General features: G+C 41.1%; 1 protein-coding gene across 4 annotated transcripts in view; it reads right to left on the reverse strand.

The window, feature by feature from the left end:
• Positions 1 to 20,286, reverse strand: part of LOC130186179 (mediator of RNA polymerase II transcription subunit 13-like) — a 105,429-nt gene extending 85,143 nt beyond the window's left edge. For all 4 annotated transcript variants that reach the window (XM_056402989.1, XM_056402988.1, XM_056402987.1 and 1 more), the window contains exons 1-2: positions 18,631 to 20,286; positions 2,655 to 2,892 (exon numbers count right to left, since the gene is read on the reverse strand). In XM_056402989.1, coding sequence (XP_056258964.1) covers positions 2,655 to 2,892; positions 18,631 to 18,702 — 310 coding nt within the window. In that variant the 5' untranslated portion in view covers positions 18,703 to 20,286. The remainder of the gene's footprint in view (positions 1 to 2,654; positions 2,893 to 18,630) is intronic.
• Positions 20,287 to 26,509: the final 6,223 nt, after the last annotated feature.

The following is a 26,509-nucleotide window of genomic DNA, read 5'->3' on the forward strand; positions in this document are numbered from 1 at the left end:
GACAGAAACTCAGGTGAGCAGGTCTTTAACGCTTGGAAAAACACTGATATTCCCTGTGTTACAACTGATTCTAATTTGCAGGAACTCCAGCGTCACTTTAATTACAATTATCAAGTGCTATTTTAAGTCCTCAATAGGAATTGTACAGGGAGACCTGTGAGATTTTGCAGTAGTAGTAAGTAAGGAAGTCTTATTATCATAATTGTATGCACCATGTGCGTGTGTGTGTGTGTGTGTGTGTGTGTGTCTGTGTGTGTACGTCTGTTGAGCTGTAGAATATTCCTCCACAAGAGTCCTTCCACACTAACGCAGCCAGTATGATGGTAAATTAGTGATAATACTGACGGCAAAAGACATCCAACAAGTTGAATTTAAAAAAACTGGACCAAAAATTGCTGTTAACTTTTTATTGTGAGCAAGGCAGACAGTTAGGTAACGGATTAGTCGTAGCTTGAGGTATCAATTCATTGTTTATGATATTTTTCAAGCAAAAATGTCAAATATTTGATGCTCCCAGCTTCTGCAACGTAAGAATTTGCTGCTTTTCTTCGTCTTAACATGATAGTGAATTAAATATTTTTGGGCTTTGGACTGTTGGTCTGACAAAACAAGAGAAGAAGGTGAGTGAGGAATGAAAAAGAAGCATCACCTTGAGATCGTGATACTTTTTCACAGTTTTCTGATATTTCAGAAACCAATTCATGACTTGATCGTGAAAATTGAAGGAAAATGATCACTGGTTACGTCTCTAAATCGGACAAATAAAGAATCCCAACAGCAATAATGACAAAGACCAAACAATTTCCAATAAAATGTAAAAATGTAGTTTGGTCTAAAGTCTGAGCAGTCACAATCGATTGTTTTGTTTGTCGTGTGTTTTTTCTGTTAAACTTTATTCCCCAAAGATGCCGACTTCACTTTGATTAATTGACAATTTCCCATTTTACATGTATTAAATCGAGACTTGAAGACAAATATCTGGTTAACAGTCATTAGCAGACCACATCTCCATGGTGTGAGTGGATATACAGCATAGACAAATGGTCTTTCACACTAAAGGCAATCCTGCGTAATCAATACTCTAGCTATAAAATGTAATTAAATGGGCTAAGATTATTATTAACTTAATTAGAGCTCAATGTGCTACACAAAGGGAGTCATAATTGATGGTTAAGGTTGTCATTAGCAGCTTGCAAACGGGTGAGGTAATGCTAATATGTCACACAGCTACATATTTGTTATAAGGCCTCAGGTGATACATTTTTGCTCTGAACGCCACTGCACTCTCCCCATGAGCACCTCAATATAAAAGTACATGGTGAAGACCTCGTCACATGAATCGTGTAAATAAAGTATATATACATGTAAATTACCATTAGCACACACAGTACAGATGAATGTATGTATGTATCAGCTCCAAAAAAATGCTCATGAGATGCAGCGAAAAAGGTTCTCTCAGCCAATGTTTATGATGGAAAACACAACTCAATTGAACTGTACAGTGTATTTTTCTCCATTACAAATGCTTGAGCAGTCTGAGTAAAGGACGGCCCCCCCCCCCATGCCCAACCACCACCACCACCACCACCCCCCCCCCACAACAGCAGGAAGAACATCTGTCAGATATCTACCGCAGTGCCTGAAAGGCCTTTTTCACGTCAAGTCGGCTTTAACAGGTAACTGAAGACTGAAATTCTCTCTATCGCTTCAACCTCTCCATCCAATTTTCCTGCCTTTTTTTTCCCCTCCTGACTGTTGTTCTGCTAAACCAAACCTGATATAATCCCTCTCCTGTTTCCTCCTCTCGCCGTCTTCCCGAGGCTTAGTCGATATGTTAGACTTCTACACACGTGCGCAGCGAGATAATGCAAATGTTTCTATAAATAGGGACAATAGTGCTGACAGTAGCACTCTCTCAAGTGAGATATCTCAGTGTAATTTTCACTAACACACACACACACACACACACACACACACACACACACACACACACACACACACGCACTCACGCACACACAGTAAATACTGGCAAGAAAAATCTACCCTATTGCTGTGTGCTTCATCAACAGCGATAGTCCTGAAGCAGCATATAAACACAAGTTGTTTTTTTTTTACAGGAAAACAGATTTCAGATATGTTCTATATGAGGCTCAAATATAAGACGACTCCTCAGCAAACAGATCAATGCACCCTACACATCTCAAACAAACAGCACACGGCTGGAATCTGCAGCCGACTAAACAGCTTGAATTTACATATTACTGAACCCTGCTCTATCTTAGACAATACAGCTCATGTACAACACACAACACGCTCTGCTTCACTGTGCAACTCCCATTTATCTGCCACTTGTACAACACAAATTGATGTTGTACATCGAGTTGTAACACACAACACATATTTCACTACCTCTCAGCCTGTGTTACATAAAATCTGCTAAAACCATACAACAACTGCAGTCATTCCACAGTCTCTATAATCCAGTGCAACATAAAAAGCGGCCATAAAAATGACACAGTCTGTAGAAGCCTCTAACCTGAACTTTCAGCGCATAAACAGAAGCTAAGGTGAAGTGGAAAAATAATTGAGATTGATAGAACAGAGAAGCCACACTCATCCTTCATGTCAATTTGTTGTCTTTCTCTCCTTCTCACCTTCAAGCTCATGATGGATGACGTCGGAGAGGTTGGGCTCTTCGCCCCACCAGAAGATCCACAGCTCCTTGGCATCGGGCTTGATCTTGCGTCGCCACACGCACAGCAGGTTGGCCTGCACGCAGCGCATGAAGCTGCGCAGGACCGGGTCGTCCTGGGCCGGGGCCGAAATCACGGGCCCGTACTCCCCGCCACTGCGGAAGCTGTAGCAACGCCATTTAATGCCCGTCAGCTCCGCCTGGGAGAGAAGAGAGTAATGATGAAAAGATTGTAGCTGTAAGCAGCCCATTTAACAACCTAAAAATTAGCAACACAGCATTGTTATTATGTGCACTGATTAATAAAGTAATTTCACTCTCTGTCTTCAGTTGAAACATGATTAAATTTAACGTAAATGCTTAAACACTTAGTTGATTCACTGATTCAAGTCAGTTCAATAATCTGCAATCATTTTTCAAACCAAAAAACACTTAATTCATTTTTTTATTGCTTCTCCAATGTGAGAATTTGCATCTTTTTTTTTCTGTTTTACATCATTGTAAATTTAACATCTTTGGGTTTTCATCATCTGGGACTCTGACAACTGGTGACTGACATTTATAGACCAAATAAATTTCATTCATTCATAATCCATTAGTCAAGAAAATAATTAATAATAATTAAATCAATTAATTAATTGATAATGAAAATAATCATCAGTTGTGACCATGAATATCATTCATCATTGTATATTTTCTAATAATTGTTTTTCAAGGAGCATGTGAAGCATTTGTAATTGTATTTTAGCAGGTTATTATTCAATAGCATATCCTATACCTTTATATTTGAAGGACATGGATATTTAAAAAAATATCTATCTCATATGTACATAGGTGAAATTGAACAACTATTACACATAAAATCCATGATGCGACTGCACTGTTAGCGCAATGTTAATCATGAAACACTGCACTACAGCGTACATAGATATTGTGTTTCACATAAAAGACCATCAGACGATGCTGATATGATCAATAACTGCACAGGCAGTGTCCAATTATGTTATATTTTCACCAGCTTCCTGTTTACGCTGCTTTGATCCTTGTGTTAATGTTTAAGTACATTTAATGCCTCCCCGTTGCGTCGTTACAGCCGTATATAACTTCACTCGTTCCCACTGTAAAGATACGATAAAGTGTGTGTGTGTAACTACTGCGGAGAGAAGAAGTGGAGAATGACAGCGAGACATAAAGGATGGCCTTGAGTGAAATACAGGGAATGAACTACTACAGGAGAGACAGCATTGAAATATAGAGGGAGCTACAAAGAGCGAGAGAGAGACATGAGAAGAGGAAATAGCGCCTGGGTCAGTGGTTGGAGCCCGGCCCAGCAACTGACATCTTCTCCATTTAATCTAATGGGATGATACGTGTTTATGTTGCTTATTGCAGACTCGAGCGTGGAGGCTCTGTGCCATGATACATTTAGCGATGAGAAAAAGAGGCTCATATATGCTTTGGAAACTTTTTTTTTTTTTTTTTTTAATGTTTCTTTGTGTCCTTGTGTTTGTATTTGTGCATGAATGAGAGGAGTTCACAAAGGCACTGTTGAACAGGACGGAGATTCTCTCAGTGAGTCTTTGCTACCCTTCCCTCCTGTGTTCACCCAGCTGTGAGGATCATGTTTGGCACACTGGCCCAGGCTCCAAGCCATCCAAGACCAGCTGAGAGAAGAAAAAAAACACAGAGGCAGGTAGAGAGTAGCTGCTCGCACCAAATTAAAGCCTGCAGTGTCTTTAAGTGGACAAAGAAAAGGAGGCTCTGCAGCTTTGATGATGGTGGAGAGAGGAGCCAAGGATGCTTGTGTGGGTTTTCAGCAGGTGTATGGAAGTGTAGCAGGGATGTGTCCATGTCAGAACTAAAATCAAGCCAAATGCATGCGTCTCCAGGAGCCTGTGCGCGCACTAAAAAAGATATGTTATGATCAACACATACACTGCAGCATCTTATAGGCGAGTGCACACTGAGGTATGAACATGACCCCCAGGAACATCCTGACTTCGGAATGCACCCATAATTACAAGCATGTCCCTCCTGTAATGACAGTGTGTGTGTAATGGGAGATATAAACATTGGCGCTGTGATAAGCCAAGCCCTAAAATTAGCCATGACAAGGTCAAGGATGCCGTTTCTCCCAAAGCAAAGAGGAAGACATCTGCTTGCACTGCCTCGTCACTCCCAGTCAATGTCAAAAGTTCCCTCACTGTTTGACACAGCTGTCTGCTGCTACTGAATCAGGAGCGGAGAGGAGGAGATGAGGAGTAGTGAAATGTCAGAAAATATATTCACAATCGAGGCAAACCAGTTGTTTGTTTTACACGCCTAACACAAGATCCCCTACAGACATGTTTTAAGACATGTAAAAATACTCTGGTTGAAATAATAATTTGTCTGATGTTGTTTTTAAATTAATTACCAGTTTACGAGTCTACAGCTATGTTAGCGGCTCTGTGAGGCTGTATTGCTCACATCAGCATGCTACCATAATGACAGTGACAATGCTAACACACTGATGTTTAGCAGGTGTAATAATCACATTCTTCACCCTCTAATAGCATGTTAGCATGCTAAAATTCAGCTCATTAGTTATGCAGGTTTTTGATCACAAATTTAAAGTAGCTGATGATGTTGCTAGAGAAAATGTCAGGGGAATCGCCAAATCATCCGGTGGGGGCTATAAAGGCAACTGCATGTTCCACCAATGACATAATAAAGTCTGATTGACTGATATTGCTATCCATAGATCCATGATGCTAGTGTGGCTAAAAATTCTTCAACATACATCCACTCTCTCTCCTTTCGCTGAAAAACTATCAAGATGCAAAAAAATAAATTCCTGTTTGTCCACATTCTAAATTCAGATTGAAGGTGACAACACGGGAATTTTCACCTTCGACAGCTGAATTTGAAAACGGTGTCCTGGAGTCAGAGCCTGCACATACATCATTCTGCATAGCAAAGCTCAAACACTGAGGTGCAAGTAAAATGTGCACAATTTTTAGTGCAGAAATAAGGCTTAAGATGTCTTTGATAAGTTGTATTTAAAGCTGAAATTCTGCACTAAACGACCCCCCCCCTCCAAAGAGTCAACACAGGTGCAGCGAGTTTTTTTGACCATGCGAAAAGCACTAGCCCAACACCCTGGTGAACTCCTGTGGAGGATTAGCTGAGGCACAGTTGCAGGACGAGGCACAGGACCACAGTCACATGCTCACAGGCAGATCCAAACACATGCCTGCACACACACACACATCACGCATGGCAGTTGTGATGATGTGCAGACCAGACGTGCTCTCAAACACTGACATGCATCAGGAGGCAGACATATTTTCAGGCTGATGTCCAGTTATTTTTCAGCAATGACAGCTAAGATCTGCCTCTCTCTCTCTCTCTATCTGTATTTTGGTGGTTGTCTCTGCGCTGTATGTGCACATGCATCCATATGTGTGTGTGTGTGTGTGTGCCGGCCTGTATATTAGGGCTGCACTCTTACTGATTGTGCACTGGATGGCTTCAATTTCTCAGCGCACTTCACCTTCACTATCAGCCCACTGAGGTCAAAGTAATACCAGTGCTAACAAACAGCCAGCTCTCATCTTTATATGAATATGTTATCGCTCGTAACAGGGAAGAGGGAGCAGAGAAAAGCTGTCGAGCGTGTTGAGCAACTGCAACTTTGGTGACAAATCAGTGTCGTGAATGAAATCCTGCCATAAAAACTTAAGCTATAATTGTATCCTGGTTAGTCTAAAAAGAAACGAGAAGTGTTTGGTGGGACAAATCTATATTTGTCAAGATAGCAGGTAAGGAGCAGAGCAGTGATGCATCCGAAGCGGCAAGTTCTTCGCCATCCTCAAAAGTATGAAAAAGCAAAGCAACGATTATTCTAGGCAGCAGTCTGCGTCTCTTTTAAAAACTACCACAGGGGTAAAAAGGCGAAGGGGTCAACGAAAAGACGGGGGATTTTGTTTCACTGTCAATAAAACCTGCACTCCTCCAAGCCCCTTGTTCTCCAGGTTGGCTGGTTCAATTTCTGATGGAGCGCAGGACCAAAAACAAGAGTTTTTCCTTCCATTGCTAAGACGGACCAAAGCTTTGACCTTACTCTCACCTCTATTATCTTTCTTGTCTCCACTCTCCCTCTCATCTCTCAGCACTCTCTCACTGTCACGGATGCCTATTGAATACACCCAGGACTATCTCACGCTCTCCCTCTCACTTTTTTTTTTTATTCCTCTCTTTATGTCTTTTTATCTAGTAAACAGGGGAACGATAACAGCTAACCATATGTTTCCAGAATAGTACTGTGTCAGCACAGTGGAGGTGGAAGATTGCGCTCTATTTCTAGTATTCCATTAAAATACCTCTTCTCAGCCTGCGTGAAAATCTGTGTTTCCTCCACTGGGATTGATTAGTTTTGTTGTTTTTTTAAAACATGCTTATGTATTTTTAATAATTGATTTTTAAAGAGAAACCTAACTTAAAAGCGGAGAGTTAAAAATTATTTCCTGACTATAAGGTGAACTGAGCCCAGGCTTGGAAAACACAATCTGTATCCCAACCAAAGGTCAACCTTGGTGCACCAGACATGTGCTTGTAATCAAAAGAAAATATGGAAGTCAGGTCTTTAATCTTTAGCATGCAGTGCTCGAAACAGAAAGTAGTGGATGAAGTCTGAACCATGTGACTTATGTAGAAAAGAGGATCCCATTTCCAGGATTTGAAAAGGTTTGTCATACCGCAAGTCTCACAGACGGACGCATTTGCACAGTATATGATGTATATTGTTAAAAGCTCAGGGGCTTTATAATGCAGAGGAAACCTTCGTTACTTAGAGAGTAGGACTGAGAGGAAAACACACTTGACATGCACTTTGCAGGAATGCGTCTGCAGACTGAAAATATTTTGCTCCTCCTGTTCTTTCTCAAAAACTTGCGGGACCTTTTAAGCGGACCTCTTGAACTTCCCAACATGCAGCTGAATGTGTGTTTGTGTTGTACTTCCATGTAGGAAAACACACACTGACACGCACACTACTTCTACATACTTTTTCCAAACACGAAGTCGGACAAGGCTTTTTGCTCCCGCCTGGAACAGAGAAACGTGTGTATTAACAACGTATTGAAAGATAACTTGCAGAGCACTTCTTTTCACTTTCATGACAACATGTGCAGCGATTAAAAATGCATGCATTTACAGAAGAAGAAACAGGGAAAATAACATTTAGCCTGGTTATATTAAGATGCTCGAGTTTTACTAAGGACACCTTTCTATCAGAATTGCAGCTGATGTGAACACTTGAGCCTGCACCTAAGTGGATAGGTGGCTGGTGCTCTATCAAAGCTGACAGAACGCGCATGAGGAGCGTCATCTAAGAGAGATGCCGCTTCTTTAGGAATCTCACAACAACGTAAGAGCCTCACAGTCTGATAGTCTGACAAAGGAGGCACTTTAAGCAATTGAGAGACGGCTTGTATCAGCAGTTTTACCTACTCTGGCACAAGTGAAACACTTATTCTGTTAAGAGTGGCATGGCTTTCTCATCAACGTCAAATCTGTTTAGACACTTGACAAGCTGCCAATATTTGGGGTGTGTTCAGAACGCTTGTGATGCCTGTGAGTCTTTAGATAAGACTCGTCTTTATCAGACACATGCAACACTATCTATTTCTCTTTGATTCAATGTCAAAGAGAGAACGAAGAATTTAATTATTTCTAACAGACACTGTGAAGTATGACTTATTTGAAGTTTCAGCAGAAACACTCTTCATGTAAGTTATAATCCCTTATATTGTAATGAAATAAAACTCTATTTTTGTACTATTTGTGATCATCATTTTTCACCAATTGACATTTAATGTATTTACATTCTGTATAAGCCACTCTATATAGCAATTTTAATTGTTAGTGGCCCCCATTCCCACACTCAACTCGAATTGCATATCTACACGCAGGAAACAATGCATGTATGTAATCAAGCATTTTTGTAATTCCATCTCATTGATATAAGCCTCACTGTTTACTGCTCACTCTCTCACAGTCGTATCAGAGTTAGTTCACATTAAAAGCATTCAACTGGCAAAGCACAGGGTGGCTTTGATCATGAAGCAGTCACAGAAAATTAAATGCATTTGTCACCATGGTTAGTGCTGATCGTTCGACGGAAATGCCTCTACAAAGCAAGAAAACAGTCATTTTGAGTATTTTTTTGGCAGCGGATGAGTTTTAAATAACCAATTAACACCTTTTACCGTACTCTGCTGTTGTGTGGAAAACCACTCATGCTGTACGCCGCATGAATTCATGGTGCATGCTAGTGTTCATGGCATGAAGGGAAAAGGCGAAATATTGACTGAGTTCTTTATTTAAACGACATGAGTTTGTTTGGCTGCGCTATAAACAGACTAGTTGATCTACTGTTGTAATTCTGACAAGGTAGCTGCTCAGCAAGTGTTTGTTGCAATATTAAACCACACTTGATGTTGCCACAGTAACCACGGTATCATCACATCAACCAGGAATGAAATCTTAAGAGTTACATCTTTAACTTTAATTCATTTTCCTTGAACGTATCAGAGCCGCAACGTTGAAGCAGTTTGATGGAAAATCGTGTTAGTGTGAGAAATAAATATGGACAAAGACAATGTGGATTAAGTGGCTGTGCTACTAAGTCAGCAGTAAGAAGTCACCATTTAGAAGAGCCAGTGGCAGAAATCAGAACAGGCAACGACTCCCCCTTCATCAATTAACCCACTGAAATCAAATTAACCCACAAGGAGTAGCGCTCCCCTCTGGCATTTTACACCACAAATGAAGAGCGATGCACATTACTGCACTTGTGAGGAAGCGAAAGCGACACAAAAGCACCAAACAGGTGTAGAGAGAAGGCCTCTGGGGCTGCAGACACAAAACAGATGCTTTTCCTCTGCCTTCTGCCGCCACCTTTACAAGTCCCTACAAAACAAGGGACCGTCATTTGATCTGTGTTCTGCTGTAGCATCCGGCCCTGGGAGGTGAGCAAGCCAAGCGACCTAATTAGAGCAGCGAGAGTCCCCAGGGCTGAGTGACGGATAGACCTGCCAATCACACCGCGGAAAGCCTCCATCAAGCCATGACTCCTCACCTGACACAAAGAGAGGCAGGAGGCGACAGCAGTGGAAGACCAATAAGGACATTGAGACATTGTGTACAGTCGCACTGCCGGATCGAAAAGGGCTGACAAGATCCTCGGCCTTTTGGCAAAGAAAACAACACAAAGCTGCAGCGTCAGGCTGCTTTTAAAGCATTAAGGGACAGGCTAAAGCAGTGGCCCCGCTTAGCCTAAATTATTAACATGCAAATAAATAAACCAGTCTGTGCTTTACTGGTGTCTCTGGTGTAACTTAATTAAACTGTGACAGGCCACAGGGATGGAGAAATGAGAAAGACACAGACAAAGACACAAAAACTGAGACTCACAAAGAAGGGAAAAACAGAAAACAGAGAGAGAAGTAAAAACAGTTGCTAGGCAACATACAACATCTGTAGGAATTCAGCGAGGTATTCCATTTTTGAGATTTCTGTCTCCAGGGTTACAGTGGAAATATAACATTTCAAGCACCTCTGTGTCCCTTACTTTACTCTAAAAATCACAAAGGAGTGTAACTCTATGTCTCTGTGTGTCCCCTTGCAGCTGGAATCCATGAGCTCAAATTTGGCTTAAGATATTATCAAGCATGTCATACATGCATCACCAAAGTCTGGGGATTACCAGAAGCAACACATTAACATTGCGGTATAGGATTATTCAGTGAGTTTCCTTACTGAGAGAATGATTTGAATTGTATTTTTAAATTATTCAGCCCAGTAAATGTACAATTAGCACTGCATGGAGGCTTCTGAAATGCCTACAAGTAGTTAATAGTCTGATTGTTCCTAAAATTGGGCAAATGGAGCATAAGCAGTATGAAAAATATCTCATTTGGCTTGTAATTTCCTGCATTGATTTTTTTTCCCACAGGGATGCTATTTCAGATAAAATGACAGGGCTGCATAAGTCAGCATGACTTTTCCTTGTTTCGTTACACAGCAGATAACCAAAGTATAAGGGAGGAAAACTGGAGAGCAGCAATACCTTTGTGTTTGTGCATGTGTGTGTGTGCAAGATGCAGGCAGGGCCGGACAATTAGTTATCGTAGGTCACACCTGGACAGGTTTCAACCTGCCACTCACCTGGCTGCTGTCTCTAATCTGTTATTTGCTTACAAAGTGGGAGTGTCAGCCAATCAGAGCTTTAACACTAGAAGTCTTCTCTACCTCTGCTAACACGTTCTACACACACACACACTCACGCACACACAGTCTTATGTAACCCCACTAGAGTCCAAGTCCCCCTCTCCTGTCCATTCACTCAGCAGATACAATGGTACCATGGCATGTTCGTATCTTTCTTAACACCACCCTGCCTAAACACTTGCTCACTCAGTCATGTCTGGTAAACACTCACTGTTATACAGCAGAGGCCATTTATTCTATGAAGCAAGCCAGGACTGAAATTGAGCTGTACAAATTTTCATTAGCATCTGAAAAATCATGGGTGTCTGCCTAATTCAAGATGAGAGGGAGCGTCGTTTGGCAGCGCAGGGCGAATCAATGCACCACAACCGGCTGTGAATCAACAGTCTGCGCATAATGTGTTTGTTCTCATCAAGTACCCGTCTGATTGGTCACAGATAATCTCTCAATGGAACATGAACACATGATAATTAGAATTTGCAACAGCACAGCAGACAACATTAATGTTTTCCCTCTCTCCCCTTGTTTTGCAGCTCTAAAAGGCACCCTTTAACCTAAGTGTGCTCTAACTGCAATTGAATCCCAGCCAACCATGATATTGGCAAAGCTGTCTGGCTTGCAGAAAATATTTGCCCAGTTACAAGCAGGGCAATATCTCCCTTTAAAGAAATTCTCTTTGTCAAGGCGTCTGCAGTCAGGTGAAGAGACCGCAAACAGATCTCCCCCGCGAGACGAAGCCCAGGGACTCCCGTGTGATGGCACGGGGACCTGTAGCATTACATTTATCTGTTTCAGGGACTTATCTACCAATCAGACAACGGGCCTCACAATCTTTAGTTTGAACCAGAGGATCTGTGGTGACACACATCCAAAATATAATAGTTTATAGGAAAGTGGTGTTAATCTGTAGGGAAAAACAGCCGCATTAGGGGGAAACATGTATGAGCCAGGTGGAGTGTCTGTTGAAGATAACAAGAATACCTTCAACACAACTCAATTCACCACATTCACTTCAATAGCAAACTGAACCACAATTTTAAAGCACTTCTACTTGAACATTTTCACTTCTACTCCACATTTCAGAGGGAAATATTGTACTTCTACTCCATTCATTTAACTATAGCTTTAGCTATATTACATCTTTACATACAGCACACACACTGCAAAAGTCTCTGCCTTTCCAAATACTTCCTGTCTGGTCCTTTATTCTAGCCATCATCTCTCTTATTCTGCATTCTTTCAAGATTCTCACAGATTTCTTGTAAATTCCTGAAACAAGTTCATTTCTATTGAAAAAAAAGAAAAGATATTTAATAATATATATTTTTTCCAAAATATGGAGGAAAAAAAGGACTCAATAACTGATAAATATATCCATCCATCCATTTTCTTCCGTTTATCGGGGGTCAGGTCATGGTGGCAGCAGGCTAAGCAGGAGGTACGCTTAATGAATATAAATAACTAACAAATATGTCCTGTTAGGATGATTTTTTTTGTAGCACAAAACATATAAATGATCATCACTTAACTGTATGTGTAAAGTAGATACAATTAGCTCCACCTGAACCAGCTACAACATTAAAATGCTGCTGATGGTTGATGCATAGGTAATAATAATCAAAAATGTATCATATGTAACAAAGGAACCATTCTGCACAATGAGTCTATCTATCTATCTATCTATCTATCTATCTGCTGGTCCATATGCCAGCTAACTATCCAGCTATCACAAGCACTTGATGGTACCGGCTACTACCCATTCCTGCCAATCCTCCTATCCCACTCAGCCTTCTGTCGCCCTGCACACATGCAGGAACACCAGTGGGCGCTAAGAATAGAACACAGCTGGCACTGCAGGGCTTACATATTTCACACTCAAGCCACCGTGCTCCAAAATACTCCTGCCCATCCCATCCCATTTCCAGCTCCAGGACCAGCGGTGGTTCCCTCCCTCCCTTCCCTCCCTCCCCTCCCCTCCTGTCTTTGAACTGTTCTTCACCTCTGTGGCAGGGCCCTGACAAGCCAACTGCTCAGATAAGATACATGACTACACTCGGGAAAATTTACCAGAGAAAAGAGATGTGTCGTAAAAACAGAAGCACGAGAGAGGAGAGCCCCGTCTTCCTGTTCCCAGCCCGTTCACCGCCCTATTTCTGTCAGCGGCTAACCCGTGCTTATTCACAAGTAGATGTGTTATGGCAGAAAACTATTTGACAAACCTGTATGTGTGTCACTTACATACTGAATGCCATGTTCACACCGGTGGGCCACTGCCTGGTCGAGTCCTATTGCGATGACAAGGGATTCCCACAGCAGTGACAGGGGCAGATTAGTGGGAGGCGCCGCACACAGACTCAAGGTGAAGCCAGTGCTAGCTGTCAAAATTGCGAGCGAGCGGAGCCAAAAGCACAGGTTGGGCGTAGGGGGTGGACTGTTTAGTGAGAAGTAACCAGATGGAGCTGCTGCATAGGGCACGCAGCAGAAGACTGGGGCTGCTGCCTTGGAAACCTGGACTGATCCTCTCCTTGTGTAAGAGGACACTGCCGTGGCTTCAATGTCATCCTTAGATATCTCAATATGAGCGACATTGTCACAGATTTACACAGAGTTAAAAGACTGTGGAGTATCAAGGGCTGACATCAAACCACTGCATTCATAGTCCTGCTTACTCATCCTACATTAGTTTCCGATTTAAAGGTTGAGTCTAGTGATGATCTATATTTTTCTTGTTGTCAACAAATCCCATGAAAACAAAAAAAACAACAATAAATTGATCCAACTATCAAGAACTGTATGTGCAGCCCAAACCTGAAATCTCTCTGTGCCATAGAACTTCACTCTAAACTACTAAATTACACAGCATACAGGCACTATCATTTATTTTGAGTCAACGCTACTTGCACCACTCTGAGTATTTATGGCAACTAAATCCACACATGAAAATACTCAACAACAAATTCTCTATTTAGTACTGTTTGTATAACATTTGCTAAAAAAGCTACAGTGTCCTGCTTCCTAGTAAATTATTGAGCCTTTTTTTAATGAATATTTATATTTTTCATCTCTCTTTATGGGAATTGCTGACAATAACAACAATCACTAGCTTTATGCTTTTAAATAAAGTTTGACTAATTGTAGACTATTTTTGTACAACCTTAAATTTAAAGCTGGACAGACTGTCATGGCAACAGTGTTTGTAAATTACATGTAATATACATGTTCTTATATATTCTCTTGTTATTTACTTGTGTATATATATACACACAAGTTTATTGATATGTCTATAAATAATATATATATATATATATATATATATATATATATATATATATATATATATATATATATATATATCAGCTGATATTAACTTAGCCTCAAGTTACCATTGAGGTTTTAGTTTAGACAACATTTAGGATTTGAGAACTTCAGTTGAGAACTGGCTTTATAAAAGGAAAAAATGTTTATTTCTCTAATTCAGGTAAGAAAAACAGGGTTGTTTTGTTATCACTACCAACACTCAGGTATCATATGAACACTAACACTGAAAAAAAAAATCAAGCAATACACAGCCCTATTAAACTCCGACTCGGCCAATTCCTCAGCTCAGCAGCTCATGACACACACTTCATCCAGCCACTGCCTCTTTTTCATCCCTAAGCACCCCTGCAATATCCACTACCATTAATAATGAGGAAATGCAAACAGCCTATATTAAAAAGGCACCATTCCTGATTACCTGCTTCTTCTTACAAGCCTCGGCCACTCACCTGCCATAAATCAAGACACTGCTGTTAATGGTATTCCCTCAGCCACATCTCTTAGCACTTTATTCCTGTGCCAGGCAGTGGCATCATTATTATACATGCAAGATCTCTATTGGAATACAGTTTGGCTAATGAGCACCTCTTAGTTGATCACATTAGACCTTCACTTGAGGACACTTAATTACCAGTGTTGCACGCCACACGCCTCTGTGGAGGGGACAGGAGAGGTCCTTTAATTAAGGCCTCTGCAATCTACCTGTGTTTGTACAAGTCTGCATCCTTGGGATATAGGTTGCATTCGCAGCCCTTATAAAGGCGATAAAGCATGTGGTGTGTATGTGCATGTGCATGTGAGTGAGTGTGGGTGGAGGATTTAGTGTGTGCATGTATTTGTTGCATTTGCAAGACATATGTTTGTGTGGGTATGTGGGTGTTTATTTTTTTAATTTTTTTTTCCTGTCTCCACGTCAATGCTTGTGTTTGTGAATGCACCTGTGTGTGTTTGTCTGTGTGTGTGTGTGTGTGTGTGTGTGTGTGTGTGTGTGTGTGTGTGTGTGTGTGTGTGTGTGTGTGTGTGTGTGTGTGTGTGTGTGTGTGTGTGTGTGTATAATATGACGAGTGTTTGAAGTTTGTCTCCTGGGTCTGGATGGTTTACAATGTGCACAGGACACACACACACACACACACACACACACTAAGACACACACACACACACACACACACACACACACACACACACGTACACACACACGCACGCGCTCTGAGGCTTCCTGTGTCGTGAGGCTCTTAACTGTCTCCTCCTTGCATTTCATAATCAGGCTGGGACTCATTGTTATAAGAACCTGCCCAGTCCACAGAAAGATGAATGTTCTCTCCCTCTCTCTCCCTCTCTGTCTCTCTCTCTCTCTCTCACTGCGTTCCTCCCTCTTTAATTTTCTCTCTTGCTCTGTCTCACTCTTTCACTCTTGGTCTCTCAAACAGGCTGAGGCTAGCAGTCAGGAAATGCACATCAGTCATAATACTTTCCTAAAATGAAAACAGATTCCGCTGCAGTCCTTCAGCCGCTCTCGCTCTCTCTCTCTCTCTCTAACTCACTCCTTCAGCTGAAAACATTCTTCTGTTTCTCCTCTCGTCCTCCACCCCTTCTCCTCCTCCATCGCTACTTCAACTTAAACTCACCCGCTCGGGTCTCGTCTCCCACTTACAAGGGTCTCGTTTGCTTCCTGTCACAGATGGATGATCACCGGCACACAAGACAGTTGTTTTGTGGGTTGTGTGATCGCAGGCAATTTCAAGTGTCTGACACCGGGGCCTCACAGAAGGCATGACAGTAATCTGCCATGCCCCCATAAAGTCCCACAGTATGGGCACTTACGCCTTCTAAAGGTACTTTCTATTGATGCAGGTTGCTGTAACAACCAGTAAATCAGTGCGAGGGACGAGGTTAGTGCATGTTGGAATGCTGTTTAACAGGCTGTCAGACCGGAGCGCTCACTAGTTTACCCACAAGACCTTTATGTAAGCACAGAGCCAATATGACCTGGAGGAAAAGGTTAGGAAACAACCCACCTTAAAGGCTGTTCTGCTCATTACTGGGACTGTAAACGGCCAAGTTAGAGTAGTGAATATTATCATTAGCACATTTTTTTAGTCTATAAAATAATGCAGATCATAGTTTCCTATTAAACAAAGCTCACATCTCCATATTGCTGCAACAACAGTCAAAAGGTTTTCCATTTACAGTAATAACACAGAGACAATTGTTGACAAATGTTTGGCAGTTTTCTTTGACAAAACTCTCCAATTATTGATAGATAATCAAACCTGTTGTTTTCTCTGTCAATCAACCAGCTGTTTAAGCACTAAAGGAAGTGAAAAAAAAAAAAAGTGGGAAAATGCAGGAAATCATATGATATTTTTTCAAATCTTTTTGCTGGTCATCTGATTTGATCCCTTCACTTCCAGTGGTAATAAAAGTGCCTTCTTCGGCCGCCACTTGTTAAGCTTGTGGCACACATCTGTCTCATTCTCAACATCAGGATGCAATCTGCATCCCTGTGTCTGTCTCCTCTGTCTCTTTGTCTCAGTCGTACCCTCTAACCAGGACACTCGGTGTGTCATTAGTGTTCCGCTCCGTCTTGGATTTCTCTGTCGGAGACCTGCCAGCGAGTAACCGCTGTGGCACCAGCCAGTCATAAATATTCTCAACAAGCCAGCTGATGGATGCTCTCTTTCTCCCGCACTTTGAAAGGGATGTTCACAGGGCCAGCACGACAGCCAACAAACGCCACGGCGAGTGAATGAAAGCTTTTTTTTTTTCCTCTCCCTCTCTCTCTCCCCTCTCTCTCTCTCTCCCCTCTCTTTCTCTCTCTCCCCTCTCTCTCTCTCTCTCTCTCCCCTCTCTCTCTCTCTCCCCTCTCTTTCTCTCTCTCCCCTCTCTTTCTCTCTCTCCCCCCTCTCTCTCTCTCTCTCTCCACAAGGGAATAACCTCGACTGAGACACTGACAGAGACGTAATCTGTTTTCAGCTGTAAGGTGACACACTGAGAGAATTTCAGACGTCTGATACTGGGATGCTGGTTATTTTGGTGTTAGTCCACAGAAATTCAAACATCATGCTTTTGAATAGCTTGAGATACTATTTTAATTTCTTTACTCCCTTCACAGTCACAAAATGACTCGGATTCTTGAGGAGGAAGAACTTCAAGTGCATGTGTTTGAAATTTGAGAGATTTCTGCAATCTCATAAATCCACACCATGTGCCACTTGTTTATTTGGCTTTGGTGTTACATGTGTAATTCAAGAAGGTCTGGCTGCTGTTGCTGATGGACAACCTGCATGATCACCTTTAAATAAAAAAAAAAAAAAAGAGCCCTCAGGATTCCTGTGTTGTTGTGGTTCTCAGCAGCCTATGCCTGACTTCAGTCGACCGCATGCCTTTCCACTTGGCTGCCTGTTGTAGTAGGACAGTTAACTCACTGATTGCAGGATGAGAACTGTGAAAAAGCACTGCTCAATCTTTTCCACCCTCAAAACCAGTGACTTCTGCAAAAAATGACACTGCCTGCGGAGTCAAAAAACACCTTTTTCAGACAAACTGAGTGTGAAAGTGCTGTTTCCGCTGTGTGCTTGATGCATGTTGCCTTCTGTCAGAATCTTATTAACCTGCTTTTCTCTGTGTGACACAATCATATTATCAATTTTTTATTGCTAAAAAAAAAAAAAAAAAAAAAATGTTCCTCAGTTTCACATACACACAAATATTTCTCCTCCACTCATCCAATTTATAACCTCGTGAGCAATTAGCTCAACACATTACACTACTGTTTGCTGAAGATCAGAAAATCTCTTTCTCTGTTCTCTGGCTGCAGAAGTATCTGACAGAGGCAGCAGTACGCCTTCTTTCCAAGTTAGTTGCTTGGCAATGCAACAGAGTTCCAGCTACATTTCCAGTGAAATGATTATTTAAAAAAGGGGAGGAGGATAATGGCCATGATGGCGAAAATTTGTGTTTACCTGTTGTTCATCAGCTAAACCCATGCCAAAACTGCAAATACATGCCAAAATAATGGGTCAGTTTGCTTTGGAAGCATTTGCTCCTTGTATTTTAATCATTATGGGAGAGATGTTTTGGATTGAAATCAGACAATAAAAGTCTTGTTATTCATGTGGATTTAAGCCTCTGGGCTGAGATATTTTATTATAACATGCTTAGTAGTGGAAAAATGGTGCTTTTTTTCCCCGGACCACTAACCCGTGTTAATGATTGCCTAATAACAACACCAGCAATTGGTTCACCTTTGTACAGCAGACACATTTAAAGCGTGCCTCCCACGGTCTTATGTCGATCACCACTGGCTGGCGTGACTGTGATTGGAGCATGATTTATAGATACTGTACCAGAGAGAAGATGTTGGAGTGGCAGTCCTCAAGGCTTGCCCCGTTAGCCACCCAATTCGCTGTTGTAGTCATAATCGTCCGCCGTTGGGGTCGTCAGCGCTGGGCATGTCGAAATCCTACATCGGTATCCAACACCGAGCAGGGGGGGGGGGGGTTATGGGGGGGGGGCTGACAAATCGGTTCCCTTACGAGTCTGCCAAAACAATCAGGCTTATAACCTCACAAGAGCTCCACATAATAGATTTGTCGGGGAGAGGGAGGGAGGGGGGGGCAGAGGAATGGGCGTATTCAAAAAGAAGTGCAGAATGCATCCATAAAGCCCCCAGCAGATCTATAATGTTGTGATGTTGTAAATCCAAGCGTGTGCGGGGATCAAAACATTGTTACAATCCAGGTCAGGCGGTTCCAAATCTGATCATTGTCAAAGACGGAGAAATGCACTATATCCATTTCAATCCACACACGGAGGAAGATCAGTCTGTTTCCATATCAGTCTTTCGGCTGATAGTTTCATCACTAAATGAGCATAATCCATGAGAAAATCACTCCTTTCTTCCGCGCAGAGGAACAGCCCCAGAAGAAGAAGAAGAAAATGGGAAATCAGAGTCAAAACTTCTTCCTTTTCTTCCAAAGAAAATGATATATTACACGTTTGCCGCTCTGCAAAACAATTAAGTTAGAGCCGAGACATTACACGCAGGATATCTGATTCCGTCTGCTCCACAAGCTGATGCACCACTTGTGATAGTTTTCGAGAATTGCATGAGCTATTTATAGCCTTCTTTCTTACCACAACCGTTCCTCTCACAATGTAGCCCCGTACTGCCTCACACAAACAGGCGCTGCGAGCAGGAATGTTTAATCCCTCTGTTGCTCTTGAATTAAACGGACCGCAGAAGAGGGGGATCTCTTAAAAAAAAAGAAAAGAAAAGAAAAGAAAAGAAAAGGAAAGGAAAGAAAAAACCCCCAGTGCTCCTGCTCCGTGGCAGGGCGGACGAAGTCGAGCGGGTTCCCTTGTAAAAAAAAAAAAAAAAAAAAAAAAAGCCCAAATCATGAGTCAAAGCGTTCAGACAAGAAAAACTATTCTTACACTCCACCGCCAGGAAAACGACAAGCAGGCTTCTGTAGACGGAGGTTTGAAAAAATCCTTCCTTCCTTTCAGTTTTATACCATTACGAAACGTCCTCTCGCGGCCACAGCAGCGTCAATCTTGCACAAAAAAAAACAGATCTCATGTGATTTTTTTTTTTTTTTTTTTTTTTTTCAAATGCACAGTTCAAGCATAAGTGACAGTCCTTGTCTGGCGCCGATGTTTGACATAAAGACTGTGTTGCATGCCGCAGAATCTTTCTTTACAAACCACCTCGACATTTAAAAGCGTGTCCTCCTCCTTCTCGAGAAATGGTTTGATTATTGAATTAAATCCTCAATGTGTGCATGGTGTCCTCCGCGGCGACTCCTTCCTCATTGTTTATCTCTCAGGTCAGCGTTATTATATTGGTAAATAAGTGGAAGTGTGCGTGTAGCCTGCCTGTGTCATTCTCAGCCTCTTGTGTCTGTTTGCTTTACGCGAAGCGCCGCTGTAGCATTTTTTTTTTCTCCTCGCACACGATCGTCCAGCCCACCGCGCATTGTAATGTAATGGCGGTCGGAAGCGTACTACCGAGACTCGCCTTCCCATTTGGCCAAGTTTGTGCTCACGTGATCAAAGTCTGGGATTACAGTACTGTTTAGTGTCTTTGATATGAGACTGGATGCGACGCTGGAGACGTCGTGCCAGTCGCGCGCGCTGGCAGTCGTAGTGATTTCTTTATTGTTACACTCTTTGTTATTATAAATGTAGCCTGCCCTCGCTGTTTCTGGTCATCTGTCTGTTAAAGTGTTTGAAGAAAGATTGTGTTTATATGATGTTTTTTTTTTTTTTCATCACTGCAGGGTGTCATTCTGTGATGCATTGGTTACATAATGTAACTGTGTTCTCACAACAGAGGATGTGACAGACTAGAGGTCAGAATGACTTACTGGGCTCATACTGTTTCATAAGAGACATCTATGTAGGTTAGTCTTACACTCCCTGAATGTGTCACATAATAACACTTGGTGGTCTTTATTGTATGAAAAAAAATTTGATGAATCAATCTGAATCTTATTTAAATCAAGTATTGTTTGTGGTTATCCATATGCAGGGCTGTAGTCAGGATTTTTGAGATACTGAGGTCATGGTAAGGTGAAGTCCCCCTAACAACCCCGCAACACCCTAGACACCAAAAAGAAGGTCTCTAATGTTTTTTTTATTATGTTTATAAAAATAAAAAAGTAGGAGTAGGCTGTCAAATTATATTATATTTATGCAAGTTTTATTTAAAGCTGCACATATCAATATTTTAATAATAAAACATGGGGAAAAAATTTGTTTCACATCAATAGGGTCACTCATAGCAACAAATGTACAAAGGATTATCACCCACTCTGAAGCTTTGTGGAGCTTTTTAACAGTTATCAGCTCTGTTTGTTTTTGTGGCCCACAGCTTTACTGTTTGGGTTTATTCTCTTGGCTCTCATCAGCTTTGTTTCCAGCAACAACTGGCTGCTGTTTTCTGTTTGCAAAAACGCTCTGGTAAACCCACTGTATGCTCACTATACCGACAAGTGCCAAACAACAACGAAAGACAACGTTAGAGACTGGCCTGTTGAACATGTTGTTGCTTTTAGCAGCTAAAGAGCCAGACATTTACCTCAGGTGTCAGTAGAGAGCAAAGCAAGAGGGTGAATTTTGGATTTACTTTACAAATGAATGAAAGTTGACTTTATGTCAGTGTTGTGGTGTTATCTCAGATTTTTGCCCCCAAGTGGCCAAAAAAAGAAAGCAATGCAGGTTTGAACTGAGCATTTCTTCCAAGAAGTCTAATTCACCTGTCCCAGAACCGTGTTCAGATTTTCCCTGTAATTATTACCAGATGACTAAGTTCTTTTCCAGCACGTTATTAGGAAATTACAGGCTGTAAAATACACCATTACAGTCATTTCTGCTGGAGAAATACTGAATTATATTGTTGGCCTATAGGTAATGAAATTTAAATGTACTGGAATCAGCCTTTAAAAAGAGCAGCGTGTGAGGTTTTAATTGCAGAATATAAACTTCCCACAAGCTGGTTAAAGCACCCAAATACTCAGAAAAAAATAATGAGGTAGGATATGACCTCAGTGAACTCTATTGTAGCCATTTAACTTTATTTGATCTCAATTACAACTTGAAATATCCAGTAAAAATATTGTTACATCCTTCCTACTTTCCAGTCATATAATGCACACCAGCTTTGTTATAGCTGCATTAGCTATAGGTATACGGTAGCCTACTGTTGGAGGTCTTGTTTACACCATCTATAAAAGTTGTTCTTTCTGTTCTCCAGTATTGCGGTTGGTGCCGTTTGAAGCTGAAGAGCAAAGGATTATTATTATGACCACAGTTTCCACAGAAGAGACCACACAGGAGTCAGTGCATGAAATATTTGTGTTCATGTATCAATCATTTATCAGACACTGTGTATGCTATATATGCACTATACTGTATGTGCTTGTATTTTCTTTGTTTGGGTTAGAACGGTAACTGGATTATCTCTTTTTGGTTTTAGCTTCAAAGCTTACTGTACATTTCCTTGCATTTGCTACCTTGATTGAACATTTTCTTTTCACTTGGACTCATCTTGCAAACCAAACTACAGTGACTATGAAGCTGCAGCTCTTAATGCTTCACCTCCAATATAATTTTAGTCATGAATAAACAGCAAAATGAATAGTCAATAACTACAGACCTTTGTACATGGTTTCCCAGAGGTCTTTAAAAAGATTCAATAGTTTATTCAATCTTTTTACTTTATGTTTATCAGTCAATAAGCTTTTTATCCCTCAATCACATTGTCCCTTGCAGAGAAATAAAATGTATCACATTGAACTGAATAAGTCTTTTCATTTGAAGCCATAAAGCCACAATGATTTTCTAATGCCCAACACTCCGTGAAAAAGACCCAACCATTTATCCCATTATCAGATTCTCTTTGTAAGGATTTATTCTCCATGTCAGTGTATCGGCATGAAGATTCAGCCGAGACTATGTTTAAAACTTAATTACTAACCGACAGTGACAAATGAAGTTCAGTCATAGCCTGTGCAAATAATAACACTGCTCTCGTGAAGTGAGATGTTGTCTTTGGAGCAGCAGCAGCTGCAGCAGGTAAGAAGAAGTGTCATCAAATGAAGAGCTCCTGTGTCAAGAGCTCCTGCACAAGCTAAGGATGCAGCCCAAATGTAACTGAAGTTTACAGGAGAAGAAAGAAATGATGTCAAAATTGTTCTGTACAACGCTATTTGTAAAATGCAAATAGTTGCTAATTAGTCACAACACAGATAGTGAGGTATTTGACTGTGTCACTGTTTAGCTGACTGATATTTTTTCAAAATAATTAAATGGCATTTGAGTGAGTACAAGAGGCATGACAGTGAGGTAAATGATGTCACAGGACGTTTATTTTCATGTTGCAGCACTGGGAGTTGTACATTTTCTCAGGGAGACGTTTGAACGTCAACCCACCATCATGTGAAGTGTAAACGTGGATGCACAGTGGCAGTGGTTTGATTACTGTTTTATAATTTATAGGTTGTTCCAGCCTGAATGCAAAATCATTTCTAGGTATAGCCCATGATATGCTACCTCTAATTGTAAATCTAAAAGTGAGCTATTTACAGACAACTGTATTTTCCTTTTGCAGCTATATATCCATATAAAAGATCATCATACACTGACACATCCAGTCCATTATGATATAGGCACAACTCTCACATTAATCACTTCATACAGCTTCATGTATGTGAGGAAACAGCTTGCAGCTGGTACATCTTGCCACAGAGAGGGAGCCTTCAGTCCGGTGATTCCTCTTATATCTGAGAAGCTGGAGGGAAGGATATGAATCAGATGGATGAGCGAGGGCTTAGCCTGGTGGTTATTGATCCCCTTGCTCCAGGAATGATCCAGGCCTCATTTGAAAACTCCCCCACCCCCTTTTGTTCAATACATCCTTAACAGCTTTGAAAAGACTCTCACACACAGTTTGGCACACTTGGTGTGGAGCTGATAGGATGAGATGCTATCAGTTTGAATAAATCTATTTCAATATGCCACACATTTCCCCTCATCAGGCCCCCACTGGCTTGATCTGTGTGTGAGGAGAAAAGATGCATTACTGCTCTGATTGGAGATAATATGTTTGTCTAGACAATGTATTTAGACTTGTTCAGGATGGAGTGGATGGATATTTGTGTGTGTAATGGTGGGGTGAATATGTACATTCATATATTCAGGCCTTTTTGTGACACATAAAACATGTTATTCACAGTTTTAATAGTTGTTTTGTAAAGTTTTCACCATGTTGAAATGTTGGTTTGTGTTGTCTGCTGGTTTTTTAAAGCCCCTGAAAACTTTGTGACAAATCCTAAATATTTCTCTTTAGTATTAAATATATCTGATTAAAGAAACAATAAAAGTCAAAGTTTGGAAAAAAGAAAAAAATGTCCGTGGCTACTTTACTCCAAAAAATGAATCTCCTTCATTAGGACAAGCTGATGTTGCATAGCTATCTGACAAAGCTAAGATTAGCATGCTAACAGATTACCCATTTAGAGTCAAGAGTAAAATACACATCAGAACTGACACTGGATTGAAATGCTGTTTATTACAGATGTAAACAGGGAATATTTTAAATAACATTTCACAAAAACAACACAACATACCTCAAATTAAAAAAACATTACACCTATAACAAATGATTAGATGTTTCCCATCTACTCTAAATTGTATGAATACATATACATATTTCTCCATATATGAATAAAACAAATACCAAACGACTGACTCAAGTTCAATGTGGCTTCTTAAAACTGTTTTTTTTTTTTTTTATGTTACAGCTTGTAATGCTACTGTGACTTCCTGTTTACATAGTGATCACTTTTGATTTTACAGTGCTACAGATGTCTATTAGAAAGCGATTTACACATTAACTCAGTCACGACACACTTTGAGTTCTAATGGTGCAACCAGATTTAATCACTTCACGTCTGAACTTGCCAGTAGCTACTAAGGAACTTAGGAAGGACTTTTCACACAAACTATGCACCAGCTATTACAAACGGCTGGTGCAACCTACTCCAGGACACAGGGGGTCAGGTTCTGGCAACATAAGCAAGCAACCCCACAACTGTCATCATCACCAACCCTGACTGGTGTGGGAGCGAATGTGATGGTACCTTTTTCTAACTGAGCACCGTCCACTTCAAACTGAGAAATGGCAAACATATAAAAAGAATAAAATAAAATGTAAAATAACGTGAGCTGTTCCACATTTTGCAGAAAATAGAACATTCTTGTCGGGTCCCATCACTCATAGTCAGAATTTGATTTCAGGGCCTTTAAAACATTACAAATAGGCCATGACGACAAACACTGTTTCTACATGTTTCTCTAAATGTTTTGCATTCAGCTAACTGTTGGAGTGCTCATTATTAATTTAGGATGAGCATGTTGCACGGGATTATGCTTGCACAGACATCGAAGTGTGTTTATTGTTCACACCCAGAGAGGAATGTGTCTCTTTCAAGAACAAGCAGTGGCCTCACAGTATCTTCATTAGTGATTGATGGATCACCGTCCACTAAGTTAACACACACCTAGCAGCAAATTCTCTCCATAAAATCAGATGAGAGTTTCTCCTCTCTCCTCGCGGCTCCAATACCTCTCTGGCATTTCCTGGAGCGCGGAGAGTCTGGCTGAGAAGAATAGATGGTGTGCATTGTAATGAACATGGGCTGACACCGCCTCATCCATCATTCCACCCAGGAAAATTATAGCGAGAGAGAGGGCGAGAGAGACTTTAAATCACAGAAAGTCTACAGGTCCAACTCCTCTTAGACTGTCATCAGCTCATTGTTGTTTTTTAACTGCCCAGTCCACTTCTGGTTTTGCTCTCAGAAAGCTACTGTCTGAGTGTTTGTCTCCCTGTCAGTTTACTGTAGCTCTACTCTAACTCTCTTAGTGTATGCTACCTCGAATATGCTTTTATCTGTTTACAATTGCATGCTTGTTTTTGTGCCTATCTACTTGCCAGCCAGACTGCACTCTTTTCTTTCCCTGAAGTTGAGGCTGCGACTAACAGTTATTGAGTCATTTGTTAAAGGAGCTATTTGTAAGTTTTACTGCTACAGCATTAACAGCTGTTTACGTACCAGTCTTGGCGAGCGCTTCAGCCCATTGTTTTGTTTACAAGAAGTTATGATCATACGTCTTCCGAGCAGCTACTTCTTCAGGGCAGACTAGACGCTGCAGTGACTTGGTAACGGAAAGTGACGAGACAGTCCAACGGGGCTGGGGCTAGTTGGTTAGCTTATTAACTGAAGTACAAGAAAAGAAATAGAGGCAGAGCAAGAGGGTTTCTTTCCACGACTGGAGACAGGTCTTGGAGAGTAAAGGAGTGTCTGATGAAGTTTGATGAAGAACACACAACGTTTCGTCTAGACTGGTAAGTAAACAGCTGTAAATGCTAACGTTGGGTATGTAGCAATAGCAAAACTTTCAAATAGATTCTTTATTTACAATTAAACAGTGAGTCTATGTAATGGCTGGAAGCTGGAAAATTCCTAGTTCCCAGAGCTCAAGTTGACATCTTTAAAATGCTTCTTTTCTCCAGCAGTCAACAGACGCAGGTAGAGAGGATCTTGGGTGTTTCCAGCAATGACCATGTCTCTCTCTCTCTCTCTTGGTTGGTTCACACCTTTGGTCCAGACTGAAATATCTAAACAATTATCAGACGGATTGGCACAAAATTTTGTACAG

This window comes from Seriola aureovittata, chromosome 18, assembly GCF_021018895.1.
Source record: "Seriola aureovittata isolate HTS-2021-v1 ecotype China chromosome 18, ASM2101889v1, whole genome shotgun sequence".
In the NCBI taxonomy this organism is placed as follows: domain Eukaryota; kingdom Metazoa; phylum Chordata; class Actinopteri; order Carangiformes; family Carangidae; genus Seriola; species Seriola aureovittata.